Source organism: Pristis pectinata, chromosome 40, assembly GCF_009764475.1.
Source record: "Pristis pectinata isolate sPriPec2 chromosome 40, sPriPec2.1.pri, whole genome shotgun sequence".
In the NCBI taxonomy this organism is placed as follows: Eukaryota; Metazoa; Chordata; class Chondrichthyes; order Rhinopristiformes; family Pristidae; genus Pristis; species Pristis pectinata.
The window spans coordinates 5,582,399-5,605,738 of NC_067443.1; the positions used below are offsets into that span (position 1 = coordinate 5,582,399).

At 44.8% G+C, this 23,340-nt stretch overlaps 1 protein-coding gene across 4 annotated transcripts in view; it reads left to right on the forward strand.

Annotated features, from left to right (window-relative positions):
* smad10a (SMAD family member 10a) overlaps positions 1–23,340 on the forward strand; it is a 78,683-nt gene that overhangs the window by 27,939 nt on the left and 27,404 nt on the right. For all 4 annotated transcript variants that reach the window (XM_052045617.1, XM_052045619.1, XM_052045618.1 and 1 more), the window contains one exon: positions 22,486–22,660. In XM_052045617.1, the coding sequence (XP_051901577.1) occupies positions 22,486–22,660 (175 nt within the window). The remainder of the gene's footprint in view (positions 1–22,485; positions 22,661–23,340) is intronic.

Sequence of the window (23,340 nt, forward strand, 5' to 3'; positions counted from 1 at the left end):
CGTAGGGAAGTAAATGACTGAGTTGCAGATTCTATAAAGGGATGTAGGTAAGTTAGAGTAGGTGAAGAAAGGACGATAGATTGGGGAAATAGGATGAATAGAAAAGAAGAATTTTATTTAAATGGTGTGGGATCACAGGTCCTCCTCAGGTTATGACAGAGCTCTGTTCCTGAGAACTATCCATAACCTAAACAGTTTGCAAGTTGTAAATGCAGCCACAAACTGAGTTCCCACCCGGCAGAAGATACCTGCAGCCCCGCAGCAGCCGGCAAATCCATTCCACCGGTCTCCCAAACACTTGCTCATATGTTCGAGCTGTACATATGTCAGGCGTAAGTAAGCTGGGAATGACTTGTAAAGCATACTGGAGATAGATGTAGGTATCCTTGCACATGAAATAACGCCAGCCTGAAAGTTATCAGGAAGGCAAATCGTATATTGACATTTACTCTAGGGGCGATGGAGTCCAAAAGTGGGAAAGTCTTGTTACAGCGATATCAAGTTTTGAGATTGGGCTTGATTACTGTTTGCAGTTTTGGATCTTATCATTTGAGAGGATGTAGTTATCTTGGAGGTAGTGCAGAGAAGGTTCACTAGATTGATTCCAGGACTAAAGAGGTGGTTGGTCGAGTAGATTGAACCTAATACTTATTGGGAGTTTAGAAGTGCAAGAAGTGATATTATTGAAGTACAAAGGATTCTGAGAGGTCTTAACAGCAATGCTGTGGGAATGGTCTCTGATGTGAAAGTCAAGAAATAAAAGATGTCACTTTATCCAGAAACTACATAATTTAAGACTCTGAGTTGAGGAGGAATGTATTCATCCAGTATGTTGTGAATATTTGAAATTAGGTAGCCAGCGAGCTGCTGGCACATTAAGAATATTCAGGGTTGAAGTCAATAGGTATTTGGACTGTGCAGTTGCAGTAAACAGACAGGAAATTAGAGTTGAGGCCTGATTTTATGGAATGGCTGAATGGGCTAAATGGCTTCTACACCTATTTAATGAATGAATGAATAATCAATGTCTTGTAGTTGTAGTTCAGAGAGGAACATGGCAATGGAACATGGGTTGAATGTTTTGCTCTTCAAACTAGCCATGACCCCTTCTAGAATCCATGTGAATCATTGGATCCCGAGTACAGCAGCCTCTTTCCCCCCTATCCTTAACAGGGAGTGCTGCACTCTTCTTCTCATCCATATCTTCCTTACCTCCAGGCCTCACTGCCCTGGTCTGCTCTTGGCTCTCTCCCCTCTGTACAGGATCACTCATCCAAAGCTCCCGCAGCAAGTCCAACTCACCTATTATTACAGTTCTACAACAATGAGATGTTTTCATTCATAAAGTGGCTATTCATGGGAGTAAAATATCCCGAGTTGTTCACGCTGTTGAGAGATAATGATCAAACAGAATTTAACACTGAGCCACGTGAGAAGATATGAGGGCAGGTGATCAAAGGTTTGATCAGAGGATTTCATGAACATCTTCAATAGGGAGGTAAAAGGGTTTAGAGAGAAATTCCAGAGGTTGGGGCCCAGATAGCTGAAGGCACAGGCTCCAGTCGTAGAGTCACAGACTAATACAGCACAGAAACAGGCCCTTCAGCTCAACTTGTCCATGCCAACCAAGGTGCCCACCTGAGCTAGTCCCATTTGCCTGTATTTGTCCCATACCCCTCTCAACCTTTCCTAACCATGTACTTTTAAATGTTGTTATTGTAACAACATTATAATGTTGTTGTAAGTGATTCAGTGATGAAACAGTGAGAATTAGGGAGTGCCCAGAATTGGGAGGAATATGGAGATCTCAGAGTTGAGGGGGTTGAAGAGGGAAAGAGCAAGGCCATAGAGACATTGGAGGACGGTTGTGAGATTTTTAATGTCAAGACATGGCTTGGGAAATTGGTTTGCTTTGTTCCCTATTCTAGATCTCAACTGTTCATCGATCAATCACTTCCTTACTTTGAAGGCTTTTGCCTGTCAGCTTTCTCTGCCACCCCTCGCCCTGGCCCTGTACTTTTCTTGGTTGTGTCTGCTTGTATCAGAATGTTGGGGTTCAGGTCCTGTTCCAGAGACGGGACTGCAAAAATCTGTACTTGGGGAGCACTGCACTTTCTGAGACACTGTCCTTCAGATGGGAAGTCAAACTGAGGTGCCTTCTGTTCTCCCACATGGATTTAAGTGCTCCTGTGGCACTATTTCAAAGAAGTGCAGGGGAATTATCTTGGTGTCTTGACTGAGCATTAAATATTTATTAAAACTACTAAAGGCTTGATCAATCGGGTCATTAATATTTGTGAGAGCTTGCTGTGCCCAAGTTAGCTGCCACACTGCCTACATTACAACAGTGACTATGCCTTTAAAGGACTATAGAGCCTGTGAAGTGCTTTGAAATGTCCTCAAACCACATGCTGTAGAAAGAATTTGCCCATCCTCTTGACTTAGCAACATCCTTGGCCCACATTGTGACTGGATAGAATGCCTTTACAGTTAGAGTTCTTCTTCCACACCTTGACTATGTGTTAAGTTGCAAGCCACATGGAACACACTTGGTTACTGGTAACCAGTCTGTTGGCATACCCTTAGGAAAAGCTTAGAAGAAAATTATGAAACAATCTATTTAATTCAAACCCTTCAAATCATTTTTTGGCATGAGCAGTTGCCTGTTCAGCTGCTTAACATCAGAGATGTGTCTGTCTGCGCTGCACAATAGCAAGGCTCTGGTTTCACAGACCTTTTATTCTACTAGTATAACCTGTGAGCCTGTTTTGCCTTTTAGTGCAAGGTCTTCATCTGGGATTCCCTAAGCATGACTCCCCTCAAGGGAAAGAGCTTGAAGGATGTGTTCTTTCCCAATCAGTGTCGGTATTTTTAAATTTACTTCAACACACAACTTACCAAATTTACTTTAAATTCACTTCTGACGGATGAGAACTGCACCAAATTGGCAATGTGAATCGAAAATCAAAAAGAACTGCAGATGCTGGAAATGTGAAAGAAATGAAGTACTGGAAACATTCAGCAGGTCATGCAGCAGCTGTGGAAAGTGAAACAGTTAACACTTCGAGTCCAAGACCTTTCTTCAGATCTTGCCTGACCTGCTGAATGTTTCCAATATGCTCTGTTTTTTACTTTGTTAATCACCTATCCATTTCACCAGTGGAACTTTCTTGCAGCCTGGGCTGATGGATCAAAGGAAAAATTGTCCACTTCCCTCCACAAATGCTGCCTGACCTGCTGAGTTCCTCCAGCAGTTTGATTTTTGCTCCAGATTGCAGCATCTGCAGTCCCTTGTGTCTCCTGATGGATCAAAGTTTCTGTTCTCCAGTTGTAAAGACCCTCTTTGAGCCTCTTCAATTCTCCATGAGCCTCAGTACAAAGTATTGTGGTCCCTTAATCCTAATCTTGCTTTTTCCACCATTCTTTCTATCTCATTTTTGCCCTCTCTCAGCTCATCTTATCCGTCTCCTGTTAGAAACATAGAAAACCTACAGCACAATTCAGGCCCTTCGGCCCACAAGGCTGTGCCGAACATGTCCCTACCTTAGAAATTACTAGTCTTACCCATAGCCCTCTATTTTTCTAAGCTCCATGTACCTATCCAAAAGTCTCTTAAAAGACCCTATCGTATCCGCCTCCACCACCGTTGCCGGCAGCCCATTCCACGCACTCACCACCCTCTGAGTAAAAAAACTTACCCCTGACATCTCCTATGTACCTACTCCCCAGCACCTTAAACCTCTGTCCTCTCGTGGCAACCATTTCAGCCCTGGGGAAAAGCCTCTGACTATCCACACGATCAATGCCTCTCATCATCTTATAAACCTCTATCAGGTCCCCCCCCATCCTCCGTCACTCCAAGGAGAAAAGGCCAAGTTCACACAACCTGTTTTCATATCTTCGTTCCCAATGAACTACAGAACACATTTCCCGATCTGTTCTTGTGCTAACTGATGTATACAATTACCTATCTGAAACTGTTCCTCTCCATTTTGAGGTCTCTTTATAGGAGGATGGAAATTGAATAGGCGGTGGTTAGAAAATGAAGAGTAGTATCAAACATTTCTTCCATCCTGCTGGATGTGTTGCAAGTTGTATATACATGAATCTTGGAATGTGGCAGGACGAGTGGTGATCTCTGTGTGGTGGGGGAGGGGGGGGGAGTTTGTTGGGCCAGAAGCAATGAAAGGTGGGGAGGGGCAAGTCCTGAGATATGGATTAAAAGAGAACAATTAGTAAAATTTGTGGTGTTGCATAAGCTGGAGCCACTGGAGGTCAATGACTACAGGGTGTTGGATGAACTGATCTTGGTATGAGATAGGACAACAGAGCTTTGCTGATCTCAAGTCTACAGAGAAAACAATCCAAGTTTGTCCAACCTCTCTTTAGCTTCCTTCATTTCTAGAGTGTTGAAGGCTGAGGGGGCGGTCTCATAGAACATAGAACAGTACAGCACAAAACAGGCCCTTCAGCCCGCTATGTTGTGCCGACCTTCAAAACCTCTCCTAAGACTATCTAACCCTTTTCCCCCACATATCCCTCTATTTTAAATTCCTCCATATCCTTACCTAGCAATCTCTTGGACTTGACCAATGTACCTGCCTCCATGACCACCCCAGGCAGTGCATTCCCTGCCCCAGCCACTCTCTGTGTGATCTGATGGAGGTATATAAAATCTATGAGAGGCATAGATAGTCAAGTCTTTTTCCCACAGTACAGATGTTAAATACTAGAGGGTATAGCTTTAAGGTGAGAGGAGGGAAGTTTAAAGGAGATTTATGAGGCAAGTTTTTTTTTATACAGAGAGTGGTAAGTGCTTGAAGCATGCTGCCAAGGGAAGTGGTGGAAGCAGTTTAAATTTAAAATTTTTAAATTTAAATTTTATTTACAGCGTGGTAACAGGCCCTTCCAGCCCAATGAGTCCATGCCACCCATTTTAAACCCAAATTAACCTACCCGTATGTCTTTGGAATGTGGGAGGAAACCGGAGCACCCAGCGGAAACCCACGCAGACACGGGAAAACGTACAAACTCCTTACAGACAGCGACGGGAATCGAACCCCGATCGCTGGCGCTGTAATAGCGTCGCGTTAACCGCTACGCTACCGTGAGGCATTTAGGCAGGCACATGAACAGGCAGGGAATGGAGGGATGTGGACCATGTGCAGGCAGAAGGGAGTAATTTGGACTGGCATTGTGGTTGTTGTAGATGTCGTGGGCCAAAGGGCCTGTTCTGTGTCCTATGACCAAGAGTGAGGTGAAGTAGTCAGGTCGAAAGGTAACAGTGCCTTGGGGAGAGGTTGGCAGCAGGTGAAAGTTAAAGTAAATACCTCTTTCAAAAGGCTGGCACAGCTCGTTAAGGCCCTGCCTCACAGCACCAGATATCAGCTACACTAGATACATGAACAGGCAGGAATAGTGAGATGCAGGCTTCTTGCAGTTGGATTGGTATCATGGTTGGCATGGATACAGTGGACCAAAGAGCCTGTCCTGTGTTGTACTGTTCTATGTTTTATACCAGGAATCAATCCTGTCCTCGGGTGCTGTCTGTGTGGAGTTTGCACGTTCTCCCTGTGACCACATTGGTTTCCTCCCACATCCCAGACGTGCGGGTCGGTGGGTTAATTGGCCATTGTAAATTGCCCCCAGTGTGGGGGTGAGGGATAGAATCTTGGGGGGTGGTGTTGATGAGAATCTGGGGTGAATACAGTGGTGTAAATGGGTGCTTGATAGTTGGCATGCACTTGGTGGACTGAAAGGCCTGTTTCCGTGCTGTATCTGTGACTCTAAAAGATCTAGCACAGGCACAATGGATAGAATAGTTTCCCTCTGTGCCATATCATACAGTTATTCTAAGACCACTTCAGTAGTTTTCAATATTTTAAACATGAGCTCCCTAGGGTAGGAAGCTCGTTTTTTCCTGGAGCCTGTTTCAGAGTTTTACTACACACTTGTCGCTTAATGGATTTTGAGGCGGAGCAGTAGTACCAACAACAGCTTGTATTTAATATCTTGTGTGCCTCTGCCAATGTTTTTTCTATTCCATATTACTCCTGTTTAGCAGCCATGATACGTTTTTGCTGTATTAAAGGCGCTGTCTAAATGGAAAATGTTGTTCCAGTGTGCTAGTGTTTATGCCGCGGCCTGGTGGATGCGAAATTGAGCCTAGAATGGGAAATGCTGTTTGTATTTAACAGTACTGATGCTGAGTTCTAATCCAAATAAAGAAGATAGTATATTTTACCAGGAGGGTTTAGTACAGCTAATTTACAGGCATTTTCTGGTCCGCCTGACTCGGGATGGGGGGAGTTGCTGATTTTTGTTTTGAACTACTCTGACCTTGTGTTGGAAGATTTATGTAGTTGTGCACGGATCACACCGCTCCCCTTCCCCCAACTTTGTGTGCGAGTGTGGCTGTGTATGTTGAGTTACGCTGGCCTTGAGCTGGGATCCAGCTGAGAGGGCAAGACCGTGTTTTGTCTGTAACAGTGTGGTGTCCAGTTCTTCAGGCAACAGATGACGGAACGCAAAGCCTTTTCAAAAGGCAGCATGGATCTAGTGGGATTAAAGGGAATTTCGGGTTCATTGACCCTGCTCGAAGTGAAAGAACAGGCAAAGCTGTAAACTTTAGCCTTGGCAAAGCAGCTCTCTCATTTCCACCATCCCAATGCCTTGGGCTGCCCGCTATTTATTTTGTGTGTATGAAAGCAGTGTAATCCATCCTGAATGGGTGCTGGTCCTGAGAATGAAATTGCTTCAGTCAGCGGGTGAGTAAATGCATCCTCCAGTTCAGTGAACTGTACTCTGGTGGGTAAATCCACCAGCACAGTGAGCCTCGTCCTGGGGGCAAAATGCATCACCCCCTCTGTAATCTGCACTCAAATGGGTTACCCTGTGTGCGCACAGATGTCATCAGAATCAGGTTTATCATCACTGACATCTGTCGTGAAATTTGTTGTTTTGGGGCAGCGGTGCAGTGCAAGACATAAAGACATAAAAATTAGTATAAGTTACAAAAATAAATAAATAGTGCAAAAGAGGAATAACGAGGTAGTGTTCATGGGGTAATGGATCATTCAGAAATCTGATGGCGGAGGGGAAGAAGCTGTTCCTGAAATGTTGAGTGAAGGTCTTCAGGCTCCTGTACCTCCTCCCCTATGGTAGTAACATGAAGAGGGCATGTCCCAGATGGTGAGGATCCTTAATAATGGATGCTGCCTTCTTGAGGCGCCACCTCTTCAAGATGTCCTCGGTGGCAGGGAGGGTTGTGCCCACGATGGAGCTGGCTGAGTCTACGATCCTCTGCAGCCTCTTTTGATCCTGCAGAGCCTCCATACCAGGCAGTGATGCAACCAGTCAGAATGCTCTCCACCGTACATCTGTAGAAATTTGCAAGAGTCTTTGGTGACATACCAAATCCCCTCAAGCTCCTAATGAAGTAGAACTGCTGGCATGCCTTCTTCGTGATTTGCATCAGCGTGTTGGACCCAAGGTAGATCCTCTGAGATGTTGACGCCCTTTCCACCGCTGAACCCTCCATGAAGACTGGTGTGTGTTCTCCCGACTTCCCCTTCCTGAAGTCCACAGTCACTTCCTTGGTATTGTCGATGTTGAGTGTGAGGTTGTTGTTGCAACTCCACTCAACCAGCCAATCTACCTCACTCCTGTACACCTCTTCATCGCCACCTGAGATTCTGCCAACAACATCTTTACAGTGGATCTTTATAGCAGATGGAATCTATCATTTATTAATCAAAGTGGACGTATTTCTTGTGCAAGTCTAGAGTGATTCAATAATGGAGTACACACAGTGAATCTCATCCCTCATCACTCGCCATCCACTCATGTATTTTCCAGTGTTGGTCACTAGCAGCAAATCAAAGGAAACCATACATCCTTTATGCATATCTGCTTATCTTTAACTAGATCATCTTTGAAGTACTGCATCCTTTTTCAGCTGCTTCACTTGGATGACAAGGGTTTAGATAAGTTGCAAGAATTACTTTTGGCTTAATTGTACCTTTAAAAACTTTAGAGAGCTTGGTCTAATTAGAGGTGGCCTGATGGTATATAAATGAAAGAGTTGATGCAGTTTGACGGATGGGGGCAAAGCTTAGTGAACCTGTACAGAGTGTATTACATTACCCACAGCAGGGAAACAGGCCATTCAACCCATCCTCTACTTTTCCCCGTTCTCAATTAAATGCTGAGCTGTGAGCCTTTGGAACGTGTGCCAAGTCCTGCATGCCTCCTGTAGGCAGCTGAACTGGTTCTCAGACACAGGAGAGACTGCAGGTGCTGGAGACCTGGAGCAATGCACACAAAATGCTGGAGGAACTCAGCAGGTCAGGCAGCATCTATGGAGGGAAACAAACTGTCGACGTTTCAGGCCAAGACCCTTCATCAGGACTGCAGTCAGCCCAAAACGTCGACTGTTCATTTCCCTCCGTAGATGCTGCCTGACCTGTTGAGTTCCTCCAGTACTTTGTGCGCGTTGAACTGGTTCCCAGTTGGGCCAGCTATTGCATTGTACAAAGGCCAAGTGCATTAACAAATAAAGTGTACTTGGTCAACAACGGGACAACAAGTTTCAAAAGCCGGCTTGGAGCTAGGGAGATAATGTACAGAATTCCACGGCGTCCCCCCTGCACTGATTGATTTTATCACCTCTCGGGTTACTAGGTGACGGAAGGATTGTAAGTGTGCATCACAGTGCCCTGACTATTGCCACTGTGAGCCAGCTTTCATGGACTGCTGGGTCTTTCCTCCTCTCATTTGTAGCATGGATGCTGAAGGAAGACTTTCTATTCTACCTACTTTTTCTGCCTCCACCTACCCCCAATTTTCCACTGGCCTATTGGGTAAAGACAGAGCTAAGCAATAAGAAATGAAAGTACATGGCCAGTCAACCCATTATCTTTGTTCTGGTGTTAACTCTTCAACTGAAGCTGCCCTGTCTCCATATCCTTCCTTTTCATATATCACCATTCAGAAAGTCAGCATGGCTTTGTGCGGGGCAGGTCACGTCTTACAAACTTGATTGAGGTTTTATTTTGAGGAGGTGATGAAGGTGATTGATGAGGGCAGGACAGTGGTCTTTGGTAAGGTACTTGACAAGATCCCTCGTGCAAGGCTGATCCAGAAGATTAAGATGCACGGGGATCCATGATGACTTGGTGGTTTGGATTCAGAATTCGCTTGTCCATAGAAGACAGAGGATGGTGGTGGAAGGGTGTTATTTTAGCTGTGACCAGCGGTGTTCTGCAGGGATTGGTGCTGGGACCTCTGTTTATACTGTATATAAGGCTTGGACAAAAATGTTGGTGGGTTGGTTAGTGTGGTTGCAGGTGACACAAAAATTGGAGTTGTGGACAGTGAAGAAGGTTGTCAAAGGATATAGTGGGATATAGATCAGTTACAGATATGAGCTGAGAAATGGCAGATGGGCATTTAATCTGGGCAAGTGTGAGGTCAAATGTAAGGGGAAAGTATATAGTTAATGGCAGGGCCCTTAACAGCACTGATGTACAGAGGGATCTTGGGGTTCAAGTCCATAGCTCCCTGAAAGTGGCAACACAAGTAGAGTGGTAAAGAAGGCATATGGCACGCTTGCCTTTATCGGTTGGGGCATTGAGTATGAGTCAAGAAGTCATGTTGCAGCTGTATAAAACTTTGGTTAGGCTGCACTTGGAGTGTTGTGTGCAGTTCTGGTCACCCCATTACAGGAAGCATGTGGAGGCTTTGGAGAGGGTGCAGAAGAGGTTCACCAGGATGTTGCCTGGATTAGAGAGTATTAACTATAAGGAGAGGTTGGACAAACTTGGATTATTTTCTCTGGTGCGTCGGAGGCTGAGGGGAGACCTGATGGAAGTTTATAAGATTATGAGAGGCATAGATAGAGTAGATGGTCAGTCTTTTTCCCAGGGTAGAAATGTCTAATACTGGAGAGCATAGCCTGAAGGTGAGAGGGGGAAAGTTTAAAGGGGATCTTTGGGGCAAGTTTTTTTATTAGACAGAGTGGTAGAAGTATCTGCGATGCACTGCCGGGGTGGTGGTGGAAGCAGATATACTAGTGGCGTTTAGGTAGCTTTTAGATAGGCACGTGAATATGGAGCATACACAGGCAGAAGGGATTAGTTTGGATCGGCATTGTATTTGGCACAGACATGATGAGCCGACAGGCCTGTTCCTGTGCTGTACTGTTCTCCATTCTCTGCTTGAATTGCTACTCTTGGTGAAGCACTTCATCCAGATTGTTGACATGTCAAATTTCTTCCATCTTTCCATTCTTGTGATGAGTTCATGTCTTCTCAGTTGGCTGAGAATCTTTCCTCTACCCGTGCAAATCCGTTGTGCTTTTGAATGCTGTTATAATTTCCCTGTTTTGGTAAGAGCAGACCACTTTCCTGGACCTTCCTCCCCAGTGATGAAGGTCTAAGTCTGATTCTCACAACGTTAATGGTCCATTGAGCCTACTCTGTCTACACTTCTTGCTGCCTCGGTAAAGCAGCCAACTTTATCAAAGACCCCACCCACCCTGGACATTCTCTCTTCTCCCCTCTCCTGTCAGGCAGGCAGAAGATACAAAAACCTGAAAGCACGTACGACCAGGCTCAAGGACAGCTTCTATCTCACTGTTATAAGACTATTGAATGGTACTCTAGTATGATAAGATGGACTCTTGACCTCACTATGGACTTGCACCTTATTGTCTGCCTGAACTGCATTTTCCCCGTAACACTTTATTCTGCATTCTGTTATCGTTTTCCCTTGTACTACCTCAATGCACTGTCTGGGTGGCTTGCAAAACAAAGATTTTCACTGTACCTCAGGTACAGGTGACAATAATAAACCAATTTACTAAGCCTTTCCCTCAAAAGTCTTATCTCCATACTGAACTGTTCAGAAAAGTTCCACTGTAGGTGAAGCACTTACTCTGCCGTAATCCAAAGCTGAGTGTGGATGCACCACAAATTAATTGAGCAATTCGCCTTTGGTTAAAATCCATATGAATTGGGTGAAGGGTTGCTCAGTTTCTCAGAGATAGGACAATTGAGAGAGTGAACGTAGTAGTAGGTGTTGGTTGGTGGGGCAGAGAGAGGAAACTGGAATAGGAGAGGTGGCGGAGACCGGCAGGGGAGCTGGGTTTGTGGTAAGTGGGAAAACAAGCATTGGGTGTGCAGAAGCCAGAGGGACAGGAAAGGCAGCGGAGATAGAAAAATATCCTTTAAAGTTTGGTCACTATGATTAGCCTGCCTGCCTTGCCATTGTGATGTATAGTAGTGTTTCAGTATATTTTAAAGATGAGCTGCTGTCTCCAGGAAAAGATAGGATCTCGCCAGAGTCAACTCAGGAAGTGGATCTTTGTTTGTATGTGTTCCGTGTGGGCCTGATAAAATATCCTAATAAGATTAAGCCTGTGAACAGCGGGAGCAATTTGGGTGTCTGTGTGTGGGGGGGGGGGGGTTTAGTGCCCTTGATGCAATGTGCTGATGGGTTGGAGTCGGTGTGCGTTGCATAGTGGCGCCAGTGTAGCCGGCGTGACTCGATAAGTTTTGACATTTCACCACAATGGAATAAACAAGAAACCATGAGTGGGGTCACTAGGGTCAGTGAAGATGAAGAGAGGGTGTCACATTTCAGAGTGGAGACTGGCTATAGGAATGTTTGGGGCCCTTAAATTTCATGTCATTAACATGCTCAAGTAATCAGCTGGGATCTTTTTCTTCTACCTATCACTCGTTAACTCCTGCCATGCTGATTTGCCTGAAGCTTGTTGAATCCTTTGCTCATTTTCCTGAGTTTCATAATTTGTTGCTGTGGATACCTGGATACTTTTCACTGTCAGTTAAGTAGAAACTTTTTAGGCTTGAAGCTGTAGCTGTAACAACAGCCCCCATTATAATGATTTGACTAAATCCACAAGGATCCACAGGTAGACAGAGTGGTGAAGGTGGTGTTTGGCATGCTGGCCTTCAGTCAGGGCACTGAGTATAGGGGAGACAAGAATTTCTGCAGATGCTAGAGTCTGGAGCAATACACAAAAAGTGCTGGAGGAACTCAGCAGGTCAGGCAGCATACGTGGAGGGAAATAAACAGTCGATGTTTCGGGCCACTGAGTATAGGAGTTAGGAAGTTATGTTGCAGCTGTACAAGGCATTGGTGAGACCACATCTGGAGTATTGTGTACAGTTTTGGTTACCCTGTTATAGGAAAGAAGTCATTAAGCTGGTAAGAGTGCAAAAAAAGGATTTATGAGAATGTTGCCATGACTCAAGGGCTTGAGTTATAGGGAAGGTTGGGCAGGCTAGGACTTAATTCCTTGGAGCATAGGAGACTGAGGGGTGACCTTATAGAGATGTATAAACTCATGAGGGGTGTAGGTAAGGTGAATGCACACAGTCTTTTTCCCAAGGAAAGGGAATCAAAAACTCGAGGTTTAAGGTGAGAGGGGAAAGATTTAAAAGGGACCCGAGGGGTAACTTTTTCACCCAGAGGGAGGTGCGTATATGGAACGAGCTGCCAGAGAGAAGTGGTTGAGGCAGGTACAATAACAACATTTAAAAGACACTTGGACAGGTACATGGATAGGAAAGGTTTAGAGAGATATGGGCCAAATGCAAGCAAATGGGACTAGCTTCTATAAGACATCGGTGAGGCTGCACGTGGAGTATTGTACACAGTTTTGGTCACCCTGTTATAGGAAAAATGTTATTAAACCAGAAAGAGTGCAGAAAAGATTTACCAAGATATTGCCTGGACTTGGGGGGGCCTGAGTTACAAGGAGAGGTTGTGTAGACTAGGACTTTATTGCCTGGAATGTAGGAGATTGAGGGGTGACCTGATGGAGGTAAATAAGATCATGAGGGGCATGGACAGGGTGAAAACACATGGTGTTTTCCCAGGCAGGGGTTGCTAAAAACAGGAAGGCATAGGTTTAAGATCAGAGGCGTGAGATTTAAAAGGGACATCAGGGGCAGCAGCTTCGCATATTTGGAATGAGCTGCCAGAAGTCGTGGTTGAGGTGGGCACATTAGCAACATTTAAAAGCTATCTAGATAAGTACATGGATAGGAGAGGTTTAGAGGGCTGTGGGCCAAACACGGGCAGATGCAACTAGCTCACTGGGCAACACAGCATGGACGAGTTGGGCTGAAGGGCCTGTATCCATGTTGTGTGACTCTGTGTCTAGCTTAGATGGGCATCTTGGTTAGCATGGAGGAGTTGGGCTGAAAGGCCTGAATTACTCTGACTCTAATTCACCTGTTTGCCTCTTGTGGGCATCTTCCAACTGGAATATATAAGAGCTCACAAGCACCAAAAGCAACAGCAAGATTTGTACGGCAGTCAGTGGCGGATAATACTTGCACAACACAACAACCAACTCCAAGGACCGTGTCTAATCACCTGTTCTTGACATCTCTAAGCATTACCATCGCTGAGTCCATCACCATCAACATCCTGTCGGCCAGCATTGACTAGAAGATTAACTAGATTATGAATAGTGTAGCTGTTGGTGCAGGCTGGCTATCCTACAGTGAGTGCCTCACTTCCTGACTGCCCGAAGCCTTTCCTCCATCTACAAAGCACAAGTCATGAGTCTTTACTTGCCTGGATGACCACAGCTTCAACAGCACTCAAGTTCATTACTGTCCAGGTGAAGAGGCTCACTTGATTGCCACCTCATTCATCGAACTGAATTTTCATCCCATCCATTACTGGCATATCATGTTGCCATGTGTCCTGTCCACAAGGTGCATCTTGTGAATTACCAAGGCTTCTGTGACAAATCTACAACCCCTCCCACCAAGGCAGACCACCAGCTGTGGGTTCCCCACCCAGGACCACACCCATTCTGATTTGGAAATGCATTGTCATTCTCTTCATCGTTATTGGGTCTAAATCCCTCTGAAATTCCCTACCCATTGTGGGAGCCCCTTCATCAAAAGGATGGTAGCAGTTCATCTCAAGGACAGTTAGTAATGGGAATAAATGCTGGGATTGTAGTGATGCCCACATCCCATTGGTAGAGGACCCAACCTTTATCGCTACTGTACCACCACTGAAATAGATCTTATCAACACCATAGGATAAGATCTATTTCAGTGCTGGTGCAGTAGCAAAGTAAGAGTTTGGATGGCAGAGCTTTCTCTTGTTCTAGGTAGTCATTATGCACATCAGCCCAAGTTTGGATACCCTGTGTGGGCTGATATGGGCTCCTTCAGTGAACAGAGCATGTCACTGGAATCGGTTAACTCCTCATCCCTTTTTTTGTAAAAGGAATGGAAATTGATGAAGTGCTTAAAGATAATGAACCAGGTTTATTTCCCCAACAGTCTTAATGCAACATTCAGCCTCTGATGAGCACAATCATTACGATTCATTAAAATTCGATCTCCATTTCTTCCTGTCATGAATGTCATCCATTACTAATTTAATGTGTTCATGTAGCTATGCCTGTTTTAATTAAGGATTTAAAATTTAAAAAATTGGTCTTCTTTTGACTTTGGTTGCATCCAGATGAATGCCAAGCTCCCCACTTTCTGCAGATAGGAGATCTGTCCTGTGACTGACTTCAGCTCCCTCCAGCCTAACTGATGTGAAGTCTGTCCTTGAAGACGAAGTTAATGGAGGCACCAGGGAAAAAGAGGAAAAGCAGACGTCATTTTATTTTCCAATTTGGTCTTTCTCTTGCAGTTGAGATGAAAATTGTACAGTGACGACATTTTGCGGGGAACATAAGAACATAACAAATAGGAACAGGAGGAGGTCATCTGGCCCATCGATCATTAAGATCATGGCGGATCTGGCCTTGGACTGAGCTCCACTTACCTGTCTTTTCCTCATAACCCTTCCCCTACTATGCAAAGATCAATCTCACTCCCTCTTAAATATATTTAATGAGGTAGCCTCTACTGCTTCCCTGGGCAGAGAATTCCACAGATTCACTGCTCTCTGGGAAAAGCAGTTCCTCTTCATCTCCGTCCTAAATCCACTCCCCCCGAATCTTGAGGCTCTGTTCCCCAGTTCTAGTCTCACCTACCAGTGGAAACAACTTTACTGCCTCTATCCCTTTCCTAATTCTATAAGATCCCCTCTTATTATTCTGCTTCTTGCATGGAATGAATTGTATGCTGTGGTCCAAGTATCAAGTGTGGTGATTGTGTTGGTCAGCTTCAAAGTAACGCTGCTGTGTGTGTGTGTGTGTGTGTGAGAGAGAGAGAGACAGACAGACAGTGCAGGAGAGCCTCCATTGCATTCCATCCCAGCTGTTGTGTATGCATCTGCTTGTGTCTACAGCCTAGGACGGTCTTGACTGAGATCACAGCAATAATTGCCAATAACACTCTGCTGAATGATTGATGCCCGAGTCTTGAAGGAGCTGACATTTTACATCAGTGGAGTGGATGGTGCTCTTCAGGGATTTGGGTTAAGATAGTTTAATGCAAGCAGAGTGGATAGTCTGTCCCTAATGTAAGCTGCATTTGACTAGGAAAGGGTCGTGAATCTAGCTGGGAGTGTATTGAGAGGATATTTTATCTGACCCAAGAGGTGCTTGTTGGCACAGCTTACAATTCTTCTACACTGTGTCAGATTTGAGAGTGGATATTGGTTACAAATTGTAATGACTTTGACTTCCCCAGTGTTGATGTCGTCTCCGGGATCCTCTTTTTTTTCCATTCACTTGGCTTGAAAATGGCTTGGACGTGGTCTGCTTGATGCTGTTCTCCTCTTCCCACTGAAGCGATCTCTGATGAAGGCTGTCACTTCCTTGTATTTGCCTTCATCTCATCTGAGCAGAATGTATTTGGCAGGCAGCCAATCCCTGCCTGCGTCAGAAAGTGTATTGACCCCTTTTGCTTAATTTAGAAAATGTCATCAGCATCTAAAATAAACGCAGCTGTATCTTTGCAAAATTAAACAAATATTTCTATTTTCTTACAACATAGATGGGGGTCATTCAGTCCATCGAGGTTATGCTGACTGACAGGAGTATTTCCATCAGTTCCATTCCTTATTGGTATTGGTTTATTATTGTCACTTGTACCGAGCTACAGTGAAAAACTTGTCTTGCATACCGATCGTACAGGTCAATTCATTACACAGTGCAGTTACATTGAGTTAGTACAGAGTGCATCAATGTAGTACAGGTGTCACAGCTACAGTGTCACAGCTACAGTGCAATAAGGTGCAAGGTCACAACAAGGTAGATCGTGAGGTCAGAGTCCATCTCATCCTATAAGGGAACCGTTCAATAGTCTTATCATAGTGGGGTAGAAGCTGTCCTTAAGTCAGGTGGTATGTGCCCTCAGGCTCCTGTATCTTCTGCATCTTCCCTGTGATCTGGTTCCATCTTGTCTATTGCATCTCTAGCCAGAGATTCTGTCTAACCTGAGTATTTCCATCATTTTGTGTACTTTGCCGTCATTCTTAGTAATCAGGTTCAGATGTGCTGCTTTTAGGTTGAACCCGCGGTCCCAATGCAGGGTTTCAATCTGAAGTGTTGACAATTCCTCCCCACCTCTTTTATTCCACCACCACCCCCACCCCCAGTTCCTCCAGCAGACTGTTTGCTCCATACAAGTGTTTATTAACAAAGCAGAGAGAGCCTACAACCGATTTAGATAGGGACTTGGTAAGAAGACTACTTTAGGATGATAGCAGGGGACTGCAGTTTAGAACATAGGACAGTACAGCACAGGACAGGTTCTTTGGTCCACAATGTTGTGCCAAACTAATTAAACCATTGACTCCTAATTAATCTAATCCCTGTTGCCTGCACATTGACAATATCCCTCCCTTCTCTGCATATTCATGTATCTATCTAAGAGTCTCTTAAACACACTTATTCTATCTGCCCCTGCCAGCACTCCTGGTAGTCCATTCCAGGCACACACCATTCTGTGTGTAAAAAAAAATGTTTGCCCCAGAGATCTGCACAGAGGCCTCCAGCTTTTCATCATACCTGTCAGTTGTCGGAATGAAGCCTTTTATCTAAATTTGCTGATGTCACTAAGTGGTATGACACAATAAATAATGTAGATAGCTGCAAAGGAAGATTGACAGATTAACCAAGTGAGCAAAACTGTGGCAAATGGAATTTCACATTGTTAAAGCAAAAGGGCATCCACTTTGGACCTCGGATCAGAAACTGGGAATTCTGCGTGAACAGAGATTTGGGAGTCTGAGCAAAAAACAACATAAAATTCAGTGGACGGTATAATTAAAAGGTTAATGCAATGATGGTCCTCTGTCCCTTCAGAGATGATGATAGAGCTTTAGCCAGAGGGTGGTTTCTTTAGCCAGAGGGTGGTTAAATTGTGGAATTCCTTGCCAGGTACAGCAGCGGAGGCCAGATCATTGGGGGTGTTCAAGGAAGAGATAGATAGATATCTAAATAGTTGGGGTATCAAGGGATATGGGGATAAGGCCAGAAATTGGGATTAGAATAGTTTTTGTTTTCTTCTTCTCCCCCCCCCCCCCATTTCTCATTTCTCATTTTTCCCCTTTTCCGTGGAGCAGACTCAATGGGCCGAATGGCCTGCTTCTGTTCCCTTGTCTTGTGATTTTGTGAGCTATGCTTGTTGCCATCTGGAGTTTTGGGCAGGGAGAATATCTAGGTCTTAATCCGAGGCTAAAATCTGCTAAAAGTTGGTTTGTATTTCTTTGAATACAGGAATGATATAATCGAGCTCAGGGGAGGGCAAAATTATTTCTCCCTACTGTTTGTTCAGAGCAAGAAGACATAAAATTAGAGATGGGTGATGTCAAGATAGTTGGGGAAAGGAGATTGGTGTTTCTGAGACATGTGTTCTACCCAATCCTGGCTAGGAATTGGGAAAAGAACCAACTGAGTGAGAGGGATAATGTTTGGAGAGTCATTTTTTTTTGTACCAGATTGTCATGGTTGCCAGCTGATGCAGGGCTGATGGAGGTCTTGTGCCTGACCTTTGGACAGAGCATAAGCGTAGGAAGAGGCTCTTCATTCCTAAAACTATTCCACCAAAGTTGAGACTATTGTCATCTGCACAAGTACATGTGTGCACAGGTGCAATGAAAAACTTATTCGCAGCAGCATCACAGGCACATAGCATCAGATAAGCTGCATTCACAAGAAAAAAATATAAATTAAACATAAATGACACAGAACTTTTACAAGAAAGAACACCATTAGGAAAAAAATTGTCTGTTGTGATCAAAGTGGTCATAGTGTTGCTATTACTAAGGTAGTGATTAGGGTTGTGCAGGTTGGTTCAAGAACTGAATGGTTGAAGGGAAGTAGCTCGACCTGCTGAGTTCTTCCAGCAGATTCCAGCATCTGCAGTCTGCTGTGTCTCAGCTGTTCTTGAACCTGGTGGTGTGAGACTTCTGTACCTCCTGCCTGATGGTAGCTGCAAGGAGATGACATGGCCTGGATGGTGGGGATCTTTGATGATAGATGTTGCCTTCTTGAGGCAGCGCCTCCTGTAGATACCACCGATGGTGGGGAGGGATGTGCCCGTGACGTGGACTCTGCCCAATACTACTCTTTGTGCATTCGAATTGCCGCACCAGACCGTGATGCAACCAGTCAGGATACTTTCAACAGTACATCTGTAGAAGTATGTTAGAGTGTTCAGTGACATGCTGAACCTCCTTAACCTTCTAAGAAAGTAAAGACACCATTCAGTGAGATCATGGCTCGCTTGTGTTTTATCTTAAATCTACCCATTTTAGTCATGGAGCACAGAAACGGGCCCTTGTGTCCAGCATGTTTATCAACCATTATGTAGTTCTCAATATCCTCAATACAATGATCTAACACTTTCAATTTGTAAATCTCAGTTGATTACCCCAGCTTCAACAGCAGGCTGTCACTTTGAGCTCTTCTGTAATTGACTGCAACGTTACATCAGGAAGGATTGCTGGGAGGGCTTCTTCGGTGACAGTGTGACCGAGCCTGATTGTCAGTTGAGATAAAGCCAGTCACACTGGGGGAGAGAGTTGACTGACAGCTTGAGGGAGCTAGACTAAAATCAGTAGAGATACAGTCAGTATTGGAGAGGGGTTACCAAGTGACAATGTGAGAAAGCTGGATTGATATTGTTAGTGATGCAATCATTATTATGGCTCTTGGGAGGAGAGTTACTAATTGACTGAGAGAGCTGAATTAGCATTAGTAATGATACAGTAACATGGTGCTGGGGGAGAGGGTTTACTGAGGGACCGTTTGAGGGAGTTGGATTAACATCAGTGGAGGTGCAGTCAGACCCTGTGCTAGGGAGAGGGACAAAAAAATCAACAGCGCAAGGGAGTTGGTCCTGTACACAATAAAAAATATAATGACGAAAAATACAGAGCTAGTGACTTCAATTTGATGCTAAACAGTTCCTTTTGGACTGTTGAGGTCTGTTTCTCATCGAGTAATTTTTCCAATATTTTCAACATTCAGTATTTTTGTGAAAGTGTTAATCTTTGCTTGGGGCTTGTTTCTAGAGGCAGCATTTGACTTGGCAATTTGTCATGGTGTAAATGGATACTCAGTGGATGGCAATCAGCTGAGTCATCGGTTACTTTTATTGATAAGATTACCAGTTAATTTATTTGTAGAAGATCCTATAATACATTGCTTCAGAAGTACTTGAGGAACTCCATATAATCCTTCTGAGGTCTCTTGAGATTATGCAAAACACTAGGAATGCAATTTAGTTCATTTTTAGCTGATACAAAAAAGAACTGCTCTCAAATTATAGGAGCTCAGCATAGTAGCTGTGACTCTCACCTGATGGTATGAGTCAGATGCACAAGGGAGAAAGGGGTTATTGAGTGACAGTTCCAGGGCGCTGGATTGACATCAGTAGAGAAGCACAGGGTGGTGGGTATATGGAGTGAGCTGCCAGAGGAAGTGGTTGAACTGGGTACAATTACAACGTTTAAAAGACATTTGGACAGGTGCATGTATAGGAAAGGTTTAGAGGGACGTGGGCCAAACACAGGCAGGTAAGACTAACTCAGGAAGACACCTTGGGTCGGCATGGACGAGTTGGGCCAAAGAGCCTGCTTCTGTGCTTTATAACTCTATGAGGAAGAGGAGTTTGAAAATCTAGTTTAGACAGTCATGTGGGAGCTCTGTATGGCCAGGATTGCTGTCTTTCTGACAAGTGCCAGCCTCTGCTGCCTTTTCGGGTGGACCCAAGAGATTCTGTGGCTCTACTTGAGGGGCTGGAAACTATCCACTTTGTTTGCTGGGCCAATGCTACTCCAGTCATCTGAGTTATTATTTGTGGGGCAGTGTGGGGCTAATCAGCCACCCATTGACTGACTACATAATGTGGCACCCAAGTCGGTGGTGGAATCAAATTGCATATAAATGTTAAAAGTGAGTTGGATGAACATTTGAGGGGGAAAAATATTGAGGAAAGTGCTGGGGAGAGTGGGGCTGTGCACTTGGAAAGCTCTTTCAAACAGTTGACACAAGCACCAGTCTCCTCTGGTATCTTCAGGATATTGACAACATGAACAAACTTTTCTTTATTCAATTGTATTGATATTGGTTTATTGTTGTCACTCGTACCGAGGTACAGTGAAAAACTTGTCTTGCATACCGATCGTACAGGTCAATTCATTACACAGTGCAGTTACATTGGGTTAGGACAGAGTGCATTGATGTAGTACAGGTAAAAACAATAACAGTGCAGAGTAAAGTGTCACAGCTACAGAAAAAGTGCAGTGCAATAAGGTGCAAGGTCACAACAAGGTAGATCGTGAGGTCAGAGTCCATCTCATCGTATAAGGGAACCGTTCAATAGTCTTATCACAGTGGGGTAGAAGCTGTCCTTAAGCCTGGTGGTACGTGCCCTCAGGCTCCTGTATCTTCTACCCGATGGAAGAGGAGAGAAGAGAGAATAACCCAGGTGGGTGGGGTCTTTGATTATGCCGGCTGCTTCACCAAGACAACGAGAGGTAAAGACAGAGTCCAAGGAGGGGAGGCTGGTGTCCATGATGCACCAGGCGGTGTCCACAACTCTGCAGTTTCTTGCGGTCCTGGGCAGAGCAGTTGCCGTACCAAGCCGTGATGCATAGAGGCTGGCATTTGTTGTCCTCCCAAGCTGTCCCTTGAGAAGGTGTTGGTGAGCGGCCAGCTTAAACCACTAGAGTAATGACTAATTGAGTGTCAATCACTTTGGAATATTTGGGCGATGGGACCTAGCACTATAAAAATGCATATTGCTTCACATTACTGCACTGGTAGGTCGACTCAGAGCTGTAGATAATGCAGTTGGTTTGGCAAAGCGCAGGTTTCAGAGAACCACACGTTGGCAGGGAACCAGGTAAGTTTCTCCTCTTACGATTGAGGAGGACTTGCTTTCTCCCCAGATTTGCGGGTTCTGATGATGAAGCTAACTTGTGAACTGCAGACTCTTTCGTGGTGGGACTAGTGATGGCTGGTGGATGTATGGGTGAGTAGTTTGTGAGGTTCTCCACTCCTCTGATGGGGAGGCTGTGTGTGCTTCTGATTCATGGCCTTGATATTTTCAGTTCTATCCTGAATGTACCCCTCTACTTCGAGCAGTCCTGGACCAGAGATTCCCGGGAGTCGGTGAGGATGTTAAGACCATAAGACATAGGAGCAGAATTAGGCCATTCAGCTCATCGAGTCTGCTCCGCCATTCGATCACGGCTGATTTATTTTTCCCTCTCAACTCCATTCTCCTGCCTTCTCCCCGTAACTTTGATGCCCTTACTAATCAAGAACCTATCAACCTCCGCTTTAAATATACCCAATGACTTGGCCTCCACAGCCGTCTGTGGCAATGTATCCCACAGATTCACCACCCTCTGGCTAAAGGAACTCCTGCTCATCTCAGTCCTAAAGGGACATCTCTTTATTCTGAGGCTGTGCCTCTCTGGTCCTAGACTCTTCCCTGCTACTGGAAACATCCTCTCCACGTCCACTCTGTCCAGGCCTTTCAATATTTGGTAGGTTTCAATAAGATTCCCCCCGCCCCCCCCCCCCATCCTAAATTCCAGTGAGTACAGGCCCAGAGCCCTTTAAGGAGGCTTTAGACACGTCCTTGGATCTTTTCCTCTGCCTACCCGGTAACGTTTTCCCACAACAGAGCAAGGAATGGAGGGTCTGTTTCAGGAGTCTGGTGTTGGGCATGGAAATGATGTGGCTGGCCTGGTGTAGCTAACTGAGTGTAACTAGTGCCTCAATGCTGGGGATGTTGACCTAGCAGGACAAGTGATGTTGATTTGCTTGTCCTTCAGTGAATTTGGAGGATTTTGCAGATATAGCACTGATGATGTTTCTTCAGTGCCTTCAGACACCTGCTGTAGGTAGTCCATGGTCTCAGAAACATAACACAAGCTTCCAGTATGATTTATGCTGAGAGGAGACTGCACTTCCCTTCTGGGTGAAAGGAATGATCTGACTCTATTGACAATGACTGACGGTGAGTGCGTTGGGACTTGAGAAAACTCTTAACGGTGCCTGCTTTTCAGGTCGCTGGAAGGAAAGGCTTTCCGCACGTGATCTACGCACGCCTCTGGCGATGGCCAGACTTGCACAAGAATGAGCTGAAGCATGCCAAGTTCTGTCAGTTTGCCTTTGACTTGAAGTATGATAGCGTTTGTGTCAACCCATACCATTATGAGAGGGTTGTGTCACCCGGGATTGGTGAGTATCAATGAATTTATTAGAGACCCTTTGAGTTTTGAAACTATTATCTGCATTCATTTGAATCCCAACACTGTGTGCTGTAGTATAAATTGTTTTGAGTTAATGTTTCGGCTTGAGAACCTTTCATCCTAACACCTTGGATCAGCATAGATTGGAAGTACAGATCCTCCCTGGGTTACAGACACCTGACTTATTGACGCCCCTTACATACAAATGAGCTCCAATAAATAGTATGAAATTCAAACGAGTACCAAAAACCCGTTTACGTGTAACCTCCCCACAGTAATGTGTTTCGATGTACATGTGACCAATAAAGATCTGATCTGATCTGACAGCATTGTCTCTTAAGTACACAGGCTGCCAGTTTCACTGCGAGAGGTCACTTAAGAGAGTTGCTTTGGAAATTGACAACCAATTGCTCCTGTTGTTGAGGCATTGAGTTCAAGAGTCAGGGAGTTATGTTGCAGCTTTATAGAACTCTAGCTAGGCTGCATCTGGAGTATTGCATTCAATTCTGGTCGCCCCATTACAGGAAGGATGTGGAGGTTTTGGAGAGGGTGCAGAAGAGGTTTACCAGGATGCTGCCTGGATTAGAGAGCATGTGCTATAGGGAGAGATTGGACAAACTTGGGTTGTTTTCTCTGGAGCGGCGAAGGCTGAGGGGAGACCTGATAGAG